Below are 12510 nucleotides of genomic sequence, written 5' to 3' on the forward strand. Positions count from 1 at the left end.
CGTTATTATCTTTGAAGCTTCTCTGGATCTCCCTCGGCTACTTCGTCGAGCTCTGTCTTATATTAACCTATCTACTGCAGAAGTTAGGATTGTCTGTTCGAGTAGAGAGGGAAATCTCATTGTGAGAATATTGGAAGTCGATCGGATCGAGGTCTGATCGGTTATTGCTCGTGATTCCCTTATCTACGGAGGTCAGGCCGAGGCGCGCCGGTGTCGCTCGCCAGATCTGCTTCTGTCTCAGGTCTGGATCGGTGATTGTCTTGATTTCGTCATTATCATTATCTTCTTCTACGAAATTTATCATATGTTGTTACCGATCCGTGCAAATTTGCTTGTTTTGGTGATTGTATTATGGATTCATCGATTTTGGCTGATTTTTTCATCTTTATGTAGATCTACAATTTTGGATTTTTTTGTTCTGTTTTATAATTCTTGCTTCAGATCCGTGAGGATGGTTATCCTTTTTTTGTAATTACGAAATCGGCAACCTCAGGCAGTCTGAACGTGGTGTGATAAATTTCGTAGAGATAACGTCGCTTTGCTCCTATTTTTTTTTTCTTTTCTCATTTTAGTTTTGGGTAGTTTCCGCTACAGCTGTGTTACCCAGCCTTTTTATGGTTTGCTTTTGATTTCGATTTGTCGTTATCTTTTTTTCCACCCGAAAACTATTCTGATTGCTTTTGAGTTATTTTAAGCAATGCAGAGAGCTTTAACCCCGTGCAGGTTTCTGGTTGGCTAAGGAATCTGAACTTGTTTTTTCTTTTCGATTTACATTTCCGTGGCATCACAATCATAATCTATTGTTGGATTGTAGGCGCTACTTATCAGCATGGCAACGGCTCCTGTGGCAAGTGGATGGCTGAGGGGAAGAGTGAAGGCTGTTCCGTCAGGGGATACTCTGGTGATTATGGGAAGTACAAAAGCAGAAATACCTCCAGAGAAGACCATAACATTGTCTCACGTCATAACACCTAGGCTGGTATGGTTCAGCTCATCAGCAATGTCGTCATCTTTAACTGCATCAAATATCTTTCCAAACGATGAGTTCCATTTTTGTAATCGTTACACTTTTTGACTGGATCTTCTTTATTATTATGTGACTGTGTTGCCATTCGTCTAACCAAAGCTTCTTTATGAAGAATATATATTTTCATTGTCTTAGCATATAACTGCCGATCTTGGTTTCCTTCTTCTTACTTATATGAAAGACCCAATTTAATTAGAAGGATTAAAGTGTTTATAATTTTCTCATTTGAAATTGTTACATTGGTCATTATTAATTTGAAATGTTTTTGTTTTTACACTGACATGACTTTGACTAACCGCATATTACATCTATATCAGCTTCACGCTTGTATATTGATGCATGCACTGTTATTTCTTTTCTCATTTTTCCAATGCAAATTAGAAAGTAGATTTTCATAATCATTTGCAAATGTTGTTCTTACAATGGAAATCTATTTTTATGTTCTCCAATGTAATAGGCCCGCCGAGGCACAATAGATGAGCCATTTGCATGGGACAGCAGAGAATTTTTGAGAAAGCTCTGCATAGGAAAGGTACTTTTACTTCAAAGTATCTTAATAGATACAAAATGTTTCAAAATATATTTTCAATTTCTACAAAAGATTACATTTTTAGGCTACTCTCTTGGTTTGAATAGGAGGTAGTATTCAGAGTGGATTACTCTGTTGCAAACATAAACAGAGAGTTCGGTACAGTTTTCCTTGCGGAAAAGAATGTAGCACATTTGGTTGTTTCTCAAGGATGGGCAAAGGTAGCACATATTGTTTAAGGATATCCCGTGTTACCACTCTGTCATAAATAACAGTCCTGAATGTCCAATTTCATGCACTTATCAATATATTTATGAATCAGGTTAAGGAGCAGGGTCCACAAAAAGGAGAACCCAGCCCAGGCTTAGCTGAACTGCTGCATTTGGAGGAGCAAGCTAAACAACAAGAGCTAGGTCGCTGGAGCAAGGTTTTCTCGCTTTACCTTTGTGATTTGATTAGCCTGCGACTTTTTTTGATATGGTTGTTTCTGTTCTAGACATTTTCACTATATTAAGTTATTGTCACTTTTTATCTTTTTGTCTAGACTATTTAAATTATCATTTCCATGGATAATTATGGCATTGCTTTTTTTCTACTCTTCTCACCTTAAAAATGGTTAATGAATTAGCATCTTCATGCAAGCGTTTTGGTTGACATCTAGATCATGCACTTCATCTTTTATCTGATAGGCTATCCTAAAATTTTCTGCTCAGGGCTTGCACAAGCAGCATAATCAGTTATATGATTTCTTTTAACAAATGATTTAGGTACCTGGTGCTTCTGAGGCATCAATCAGAAACCTCCCTCCCTCAGCCATAGGTGATCCCAGCAATTTGGACGCAATGGAACTTTTGGCTGCAAACAAGGGAAAACCCATGCAAGCCATTGTTGAGCAAGTTCGTGATGGCAGTACAGTTCGTGTGTATCTGCTTCCAGAATTTCTGTTTGTTCAAGTTTTTATCGCTGGGATCCAGGTAAGAGCCATCATCAACGGGTGACATTTTTTTTATTTAGATGATATTTATCAATTTAAGTAATAACATCCTTGTCATATTGAGTAAACTTATGTGACATTAATAAGGCACCATCTATGGGAAGAAGGGCTGTGGTAGAAGCTACTCCAGTGCCTGAAGTGATAGCTGATGATGCAGATGGAGAAGTATCTTCTGAAATTAGAACCCAACCAACATCAGCGCAGAGACTTATATCACAAGCATCAGCCACTGAAGTTTTGTCTGACCCATTTGGGAGAGAAGCCAAGCACTTCACAGAGATTCGGACATTAAATCGAGATGTTAGTAACTCTAAATCTGTCTTTACTTCTGAAAATTCTTCTTTCAATTTGGCTGTTCTTGAAGCTGTAATGGCAGGTTCGTATTGTATTGGAAGGGGTCGATAAATTCAGCAATTTGATTGGCTCCTTGTATTATCCTGATGGCGACACTGCAAAAGATCTTGCTTTGGAGCTTGTTCAAAATGTGAGTTGCTTTTCTTCCCTGTTTATGCCCAAAATTTTTCATGCCTTAGCCCTTACAACAACAACATCATCATCAAGCCATCATATTACTATGCAGGGTCAGCTACATGAATCCTTATAAAAAATTATATAAATAACAATGTAAGAATGTAAAAGTTGAAAAAAAAAATAATGACAGCATGTTCATTATATTGGGAAATCAAGACGTTTAGTTAGGATGGATGTGGTTACTTATTTTTCTAGTTTCCCAGTTTTCTAACTTGGATTATCACCTCTAGCCATCAAAATGGACTTTTTTTTGCATGGATCAAGTGGACCTTTCAGTTCCGACTAGAAGCCTGATTCTTTTCATTGTAATTTTATAAATGGCACTCTATATTTTGCTATTTTTTTAACCATGTTGATATTTTTTCCATGACATCATCATCATCATTGCACTTTTACCAACTATTTTGAGCGAAGTTTATGAAGTTTCTCTGTCCGTTATTCTAGTTAAGTGCTATATTAAGTGGTTAATTTATTCTCTGGAAACATTTTCAAGCCATGTTATATACCCATTCCAAATACTATCTTTAGTCCTATCTCTCGATAATGCATCATTTGTAAAAACTTGGAAGTGAAATGTTTTCATGTAAATTACCTTTTTGTATTTGATTTGAAAGTTGTGTTACTAAATAATATATGTTCTTGAAAAAATACGTTGCAAATTAAAGATAGTCAGATCTGTTCCATTTACTTTACATTACATTTGTTTTCGCTAACAAAAGAACTCCTAAATAGAGTTTTCACTAATGCAATTAATTTTTACTGTTTCCTTTTCGTTTTACACAGTTTTTACTATTTTCAAAACTTAGCTAACAATAATACTTTTTTTCCGAGGGCTAGGATCCTATTTTGCATTGTCTGCCTCCTTAAATTTAAATATAAATTTTCTTCATAGTATGTGACCATATTTTTGTGCATTTGCTTGCTTTTTCGAGCAACTTAAGCATAAATTTGCACCTATATTTCTAAGGCCAACATTTACAGCAAATATCCGTTGGCTGGTGTGCTTCCTCCTTTTCCTTGTAATTGTTCACGTGGTCAGGATGGTTTGTGCCTGGCCTGCTGAAATCTATCATTGGAGATTCTAATCATGTTGATGTACTAATGAGGAGCATCTGCTATGAAAACAGTAGTCACTGGAATAGACTATCTGAATTACTATTTCAAATTATGACATTGAAATAACTGGATTTCAACGCACCTCGGACAATAAATCCTCCACCTACAATAAATCGTGAATGATGCTTATCAAAAGTTTTAGTTAGTTGCTTCTTGGTGAAATAATTACTCTAAGCATTTCGAAGGGTATGGAACTTTTGGATGAATTTGGATAAACTCCTTTGAAGTTGAGCAAGATTTGTTTTGTATTTCTATCTCTTGGACGACCATGAATCCCTTGTGGTTCATTCCTCTGTTTAAAAGCTTATTGAGAGTTTATTTATTTTTTGCCTTGCATGTTTATTAAATATTTGTTAACATCAGTTTGATTTATCTATAGGGATTTGCTAAGTATGTTGAATGGAGTGCGAACATGATGGAAGATGAAGCAAAGCGGCGGCTGAAGACTGCTGATCTTCAAGCGAAGAAAGACCGCTTGAGAATCTGGACAAACTATGTACCTCCACAAACAAATTCAAAAGCAATTCATGATCAGAACTTCTCAGGAACGGTAATTTGATTTCCTTCTTGATATATATATATATATATATATATATATATATAGTTCAAATTGTCTGACTGTTCCTTTTTTGTGTGGATTTGACTATTTTTCAAATTTTCTGATTGGTTTTTTTTGGGGCTTTGACTTTTGATAGGTTGTTGAGGTTGTTAGTGGGGATTGCATCATCGTTGCTGATGACTCCATACCATATGGAAGTCCATTGGCAGAACGCAGAGTTAATCTCTCCAGTATTAGATGCCCTAAGATGGGAAATCCTCGTAGAGATGAAAAGCCAGCAGCATATGCCCGTGAGGCTAGGGAATTCCTGCGTACACGCCTTGTTGGCCGTCCGGTAAGCATTTGTACTGCTCATTTCATAATGAGATTAGCCATTATGCTAAAAGAATTCTTGTATGATCAGGTCAAAGTTGCCATGGAATATTCTAGGAAGGTAAGCATGGCTGATGGGCCATACACAACAGGTGTACCTGGTTCTGCTGATTCTAGAGTAATGGATTTTGGATCAGTTTTTTTATTATCTCCATCAAAGGCTGATGGTGATGATAGCACCCCCGCCCCTCCTTCTGTCAGTGGTCAGGCAGAAGGAATTAATGTTGCTGAGCTGGTTGTTTCACGGGGTTTTGGGACAGTTATAAGGCACCGAGATTTTGAGGAAAGGTCCAATTTTTATGATGCTTTACTCGCGGCTGAATCACGGGCTATCAGTGGGAAGAAAGGAATTCATTCTTCTAAGGATTCGCCAGTTATGCACATCACTGATCTTACAATGGTAAGGGCACTAACCCTTATATGTCCTGTGAAAAATAGTTGTAAAGTTGTCTATTAAACATACTAGTTTGTCTCAGGCGTCGGTTAAAAAGGCCAAAGACTTCTTGCCATTTCTACAACGCAGTAGAAGGCTTCCTGCTATTGTAGAATATGTTCTTAGTGGCCACCGATTCAAATTGATGATCCCCAAGGAAACTTGCAGTATTGCTTTCTCATTGTCCGGTGTCAGGTGCCCAGGACGTGATGAGCCCTTTTCAAATGAAGCGATTTCCTTGATGAGGAGGAAGATACTGCAAAGGGATGTGGAGGTGCTGAATTATTTCTGTTAATTCTACATATAATTCTTTTTATGATTCTTTGTTTCTTTCTCTAATGTAATTAATTACACAGATTGAGGTAGAGACGGTAGATCGAACTGGAACTTTTTTGGGTTCTTTATGGGAATCTACGACTAATATGGGTGCAGTACTTCTTGGAGCTGGGCTTGCTAAGCTTCAGACAAACTTTGGTGCAGATAGGATTCCAGATTCTCAGATTCTTGCTCAGGCAGAACAGTCTGCCAAGCTACAGAAGCTAAAGGTATGTCATTGTGCCAGGCATCTTGTTTCATTTTAGCTATTTTGGTTACTAATCATTCTCATTGCTTTCTTTTCTTTCTTCACTCCTTAAGATTTGGGAGAACTATGTTGAGGGACAAGAGAATACCAATGGTCCTTCAGCAGAATCAAAAGAGAAGGAAGTGCTTAAGGTATGTTTTTAAATGGGGAATGATAGATTATAATAATGAAAGATTCAATTTTGTCTCTGACAATTTTGCTTTAGGTTGTGGTCACTGAAGTCCTTGGTGGTGGACAATTCTATGTTCAAAAAGTTAGTGATCAGAACGTGGCTGCCATCCAGAATCAGCTCGCTTCATTGAACCTTGGAGAAGCTCCATTACTTGGTTCTTTCAATCCCAAAAAAGGAGATATTGTCCTTGCTCAGTTCAGTTTGGATAAATCTTGGAACCGAGCTTTGGTAATCTTGAAAAGTTTCTTTGTCAGTTCAGTTTAGAAGAAATGAGCTTGAAATTTTTTGCTTTTCACCTCTACATTTACTTGCCTTTTGAATGATTTTTTTTAGACTTTGCTAAGTGTCTTTTTTTTATTTATTTAAAAGTTTAGGGGCTGTTTAGTAAGAGGAATTTGGAATTCAGGGGAATTTTAATATAATGTAAAATAATTTTATGCATTTTAAAAATTCGTAGGTTGTTTGTTGGATGCAAATCAAATGAAACGAATATTTTTTTGTTACATTTCATTTCAAATACACACATTTTAATAATATGGTAAGCAAGCTTGATGATAGTAATTTGTTAGACTTGTCCCCATTGGATCGGCCCAACCGGTCCTTGGCAAGAGGCAGGTTAGGGTTAGGGAGGTTGTTATGCTATAAATAGGTGGATAATTGGAGGATTAGGGCATGCAAAATCATTGTGGCTTTCTTGTTCTTGAAGTTAGTGCTTTGGGCTCTAGCGGCATTTAGAGATTGGGAGAGAAGGATCCTCCTCTCGAATTGAGGATCAATTGTATCTTGCAATTTATTTTCCGTTGGTTTGATTTCTATAATAAAAACTACTATTTTTGTTTGTTTTCCATTGGATTTGTGGAGTTTTCCCATTGTTTTTATCAATCTTGTTAGGGTTTACTTGACATTTTCAAATATTTCCTATCATAATTATGCTTCATTGTCAACATTTTAGTACTATGAAGAATACATATGGTTACTTGATCTGCAAAATTTCTTACGTAGTTTAATTGTATTGCATGTTAAAAAGATCGTCAATGGACCAAGAGGACCCGTTGAATCTCTCAACGACAATTTCGAGGTCTTCTACATTGACTATGGTAATCAGGAGACTGTTCCATACAGTCGACTTAGACATCTTGATGCCTCAGTCTCATCTTCACCCGGGCTGGCTCAGCTATGCAAGCTTGCATATATCAAAGTACCGGAGTTGGATGATGATTTTGGACATGAAGCGGCTGAATATCTTAGTGAATGCACCCTTAACAGTTCCAAGGAGTTCAGGGCCATGATTGAAGATAGAGACACTTCGGGTGGTAAAGTTAAAGGTCAGGGAACTGGAACGGTTTTCATTGTTACTCTGGTTGATGTGGAAGCTGAAACTAGTGTCAATGCTGCCATGCTGCAGGTTTGTTCTTCTTTCACCATATTCTTCCCCATATTCTTATTTACTTCAATGCCATTTGGTTTTGTTAATCAGACGTGTGAATTTAATGTTGTCAAATATTTATTTTTGGGCCACATATACGTGAAAAGGTTGGAGTAGCTTCAGTGGAAAATAAGGTTAGAGAGAGTTGCCTTAGATGGTTTGGTCACATTAAACGGAGGCCTTTCGTGAAAAGGAAAGTTTAGGTATTAGATTTTACGTGAGTTAAGAAAGGCAGAGGTAAGCCTAAAAAGACTTGGTTAGAAAATATTAGAAGTGATCTTTCTTTATTAGATTTAAATGAGAATTTGACTTTTAACAGGATACAATGATGAAAAAGGATTCATGTAGTGACCCCTCGTAGTGGGACAAAGACTTGATGTTGTTGTTGTTGTTGGGCCCACATATATTCTACTACCTTCTTAATTCCCATTTTGCTTTTATTTTTGGCTTAATCACTAAGATACAAAATCCTGAGGGAAGTAGGATTAAAGAGATTTGCATTATTTCTCCTCGTTTTATATCTTATTCTCCTTCATTCGAATCCTAATTCTTGAAAATCACCAAGTATTTATTAGAATTTAATCAGATTTAACAATTATCATGCCAATTAGTTATAGATTTTACTAAATATGGATTTTCAGGATAGGGGGATAACTTCTAGCATATAGAATCTGTTTGGGATAGTTTTTTCACTGCTTTGATTTTCAAACAACTGCCATAATTTTGTTTCGCCACACTTCTTGTTTTTCATAAATATTTGTCATATTATAATATTTGCTTTAGTGTTATTTATAAAAAGTCGTTTGATTTTTTTTTTTTCAAAAAAGTAAAATATTTATATTACTCATAATAATTTTCCACAACATATTTACAGCTATTTTTATAGATAATCGCAGCCACCCCAAACGGCGGATGCTTAGGCTTCGTTTTAGACGACTTTCTTACTGCTTCTATCTCAAATGAAGCTTTAATGTGCCATAACTTAATAAAAATTTTGAGAGAAAAAAAAATAAAGGCATTATAGTCTGCATACGCTGTTTCATTGATTATACTCACATTGCTGGCTTTCAGGAAGGACTTGGCCGACTGGAAAGGAGGAGGAGGTGGGACAAGAAGGAAAGGCAGGCCGCATTGGACAACCTCGAAGAGTTCCAAGCTAAGGCAAAGCGCGACAGGCTTAAGATATGGCAATATGGAGATATTCAATCTGATGAAGACGAAGACTCCGCTCCGGCTGCCAGGAAAGCAGGAGGCCGTCGCTAGATAGTGACGCTCGCCTTCTACAGTGAAAGGGGGATAGAAAAAAAACAGGTTAGATTAACTGGAATACAGTAGATAGTTGAGGCACTTTAGTTCCTACTTCGAGTTTTTTTTTTTTTTTTTAAATTTATAAGTCGAACCATTGAAATATGTTCCACTATTTTCTTTATTTAAGTTTGCCAGTACATTATTTTCCCCTCTTAAATAAGTCATCCCCCCCTGTGTTGTTCCAGAAATTGTTGTAGGTTGCCTAATGAACGATTGTTGTAACTTATTTTTGGATCTTCAAGAAGTACATTGGAAAGCATGAAACTCTTGAAAAGAGTTCTTCAACTATTTAAAGGTCCTTTTTTTATGCAATTTGGTTTGGAATATGGATTCTGATACTTCTTTCCCATCCCATAAAACACTCGGGCAAATGATAGACGACGATTGTATGGGTAGTAAATGTGGAACTTTGTTCTTTTTGGTGAGCAATGATGTCTTTCCTTGTTATTTGCCTAAGGGCCGCAATTTAATCAAACTTCTGCTGGAACATTGGGATACTGATCAGCCTTCGGACTGTTATAAATCTTCTTTCGGTATCCCCCCATCCAGAGTTGTTCCTCGATTATCTTGTTGGTCATTAATACAAGTACTTGGGGGACCTCTCAGTGCAAATCAAAGGGGCCTTTGTTCTTTGTTTTCTTTACTTTTTGTTATTTTCTTGTATGGATTTTCATAGATAGAAGCAATACTCTTCTCACTTTTGATTGTTTTTTTGTATGGGATACTAATATCTACTATTTGTACTTTTTCTTTATCTTTAATTAATGCAAGCTGCACTTTCAAGGATACAAATATCAACGAAACTCTTATCATTCAATTCAAATTTGTTCGTGAGTGATACCGAAATAATGTTACTACTAACTACACAATAAGTTTAATAGAGATCGATGAGAGAAATAAGCGGACAACTCATCTTAATCTATTGGTTGGGAGTTTAGGCTATCAACTAAGAGGTCTTGGATTCGAGCCTTTTGGATGTGATATGCGTGTGAGTCTGGCTTAACTGACCTAACCTGTCCCGAGAGAGAGAGAAGCTTTGTGACTTCACACAATTGATGATTTTAGATCATAGTGCAATTAGATTAGCTTAGTTTAGCACTATTTTGATCATCATTAGATGATCTCCTTTGCAATAACCAATTCTACCATTGGTTCAACCACTAAATAACTACTAGAACAAATTATTTCCTCGTGCCCAAAATTGTCAAAGGCCGGTGAGGCGCCCTCCTCCAGCTTGCGGACCACATGCCTTTGAGGGTACATAGAATCCAAGTAGATCAGGAAAACTGAGCTTTTGTTGTTGCTCTGTCAAATCGCACAGCTTATACAATATCTATCTTACATTATTAGCTTGATTGCCTACTGATCATTCATGATCATAATAATAATATATTAAATAAGATAATGATAATGAAATAATATAAAAATAATTTTTAATTTTGATTAGTTTTATTATGATTTATATCATTTATTTATTTTCTTACATAATAACAAAATTTAGTATTAAATGAATTGCATTTATGTATCATTAAATGAATTTATTAAATTATTAATAAAGTTTCATTGCTTTAACTTTGAGACCGCAATCATAATTTCTATTTTATCATTGTTTTAAAAAAAAATTATTTTAATAATTAGATTTCTACAATAGTTTTAAAAAATTACTTAGATTTTGTTTGGGACGGCTTTCTTGTTAAGAAGCAGTAACAAAGACGTACCAAACGAAATCTTATTCTTCAATAACTTTATGAAACAATAAGAAAACCGACTCAACCAAAGTTTTAATTTTCCCAATTTATATAACACTATTTTTTTATTTTTTACAATTTTAAAATAAGATTTTTAAAAAATTTAATGACATATATTTATATATACCATTTCATTTAAACCTCAAGACAACAACACGTAAAACATATGGTTGGCCCCATTTGGGCCTTTTTTGTCAATATATATATATATATATAATATTTTTTTTTTTTTTTTTTTGGACATTTAGGTCATTATAAGGCAAACTCACAACACACAACGCATACACAGAGACTCGAACCTTAGAACCTCTTAGTTGGAAGCTTAGCTCTCAACCAATAGGCAAACAGAGTTGTGTGTCAATATATATTTCATAATTTATCGTACAAACTTTAATTAAATAAATAAAACAATATATATATATATATGAAATAATTAAAGTATTGATATCTTCGAATCAATTCCAGCTGCTGCTTCACGTGGGAGGTTTGGGCGTGGACTAAAAGTGCCAGAAAGAGAGATAAAATAACAAATAAAGAAGATTGCGTATGAATTACGCAGCCCACGTCAAATGTTTGATTCTGCTTGCTTGCAAATGACAAAAACTTTTGAAAATTAAAATATTTATCTCTGTTTAAAAAATAAATAAACAAATTAGGCCTCTCATGCTTTTTTTTTTTTTTTTTTCTTTTAAATTTATTAAAAACTACCTTGACATGAAACATTCGGTGGTTCGTGTACCTCTGATTAGTTGGAAGAGAAGTTCGTGACACTTACCTAAAATGATGTTAGGATAGTTCGGGTATATGCTCGCATTAATGCACATCTATGGATCCAAACTTTGTTAGTGGATGGACGAAGAAACACGGATGTTGATTGGGTACCTTATCATCACTCACATATTATTTTGTTGGAAAATAGAAGAGCTTTTCTTCTTATTGGCATTCATGGTGGGGAGAGCATGGACCACATTTTGAACATTTACATGAGGATGATGTGGTACAAAATCATGGGGGACACTTTGCTTAGTGATAGCACCCGTTGAACTGTCATACATATATTACCGAAAAGCAAGTGAAAGCGACATTTGGTAATGTATTATTGATACGGCATAACATGCTAGTAACATTTGCCCATATATATGAAGTGGCTTATCTCAACAGTATGATCGAAACGTTTCAATGATGCATACCTACTATTAGCAATATCATATATAGTGAAGATATGAATATGTCCTGATGAGTTCATAAATTGAGAGCCCATACTTTCCATTATTAGTTTCTTCTATCACCATCATCACTATTATCCTTTGACCACTGTCGTTTAACCATGATCTCCCAAAAACCATCGAATGACTTCGATCATCTGACCATCATCACTACACTACGATCCCCAAACCACAGTCACCCAATTACTATCCTTCAATCAAGGGGCGGAACCAACCTTAATGTTTAAGGGGGGTAAACTTGTAAGTAATTGTTGATGTTGCCTTGAATTTGGCTCCACCTTTCACTACAAGAAAATGCATCAATATCGATCCCTATTTGTTCAAATCATTGATCATCGTATACTTCACAGATAGATCATCGTATACTTCACAGATATAACACAGCTTAGAGTTCACACACTTAGCTTCTAAGAGAGATCCACTTGTCACATCCACAATAAGCCAACTCGTCTCCTGAAAACCATCAAGGAGAAGCAGACAAATGTG

General features: G+C 35.7%; 1 protein-coding gene across 1 annotated transcript; it reads left to right on the top strand.

The window, feature by feature from the left end:
- Positions 1-9338, top strand: LOC110112088 (ribonuclease TUDOR 1). The gene is made up of 17 exons (XM_020844179.2): positions 1-241; positions 815-979; positions 1485-1559; positions 1664-1777; positions 1879-1983; positions 2324-2530; positions 2638-2850; positions 2927-3034; positions 4577-4747; positions 4893-5090; positions 5160-5528; positions 5605-5835; positions 5918-6106; positions 6198-6275; positions 6350-6544; positions 7344-7721; positions 8814-9338. Exons 2-17 carry the CDS (start codon positions 830-832, stop codon positions 9003-9005), a joined length of 2973 nt encoding a protein of 990 aa, XP_020699838.1. The 5' UTR covers positions 1-241; positions 815-829; the 3' UTR covers positions 9006-9338.
- Positions 9339-12510: the final 3172 nt, after the last annotated feature.

This window comes from Dendrobium catenatum, unplaced genomic scaffold (genome assembly GCF_001605985.2).
Source record: "Dendrobium catenatum unplaced genomic scaffold, ASM160598v2 fragScaff_scaffold_1507, whole genome shotgun sequence".
Lineage (NCBI taxonomy): Eukaryota > Viridiplantae > Streptophyta > Magnoliopsida > Asparagales > Orchidaceae > Dendrobium > Dendrobium catenatum.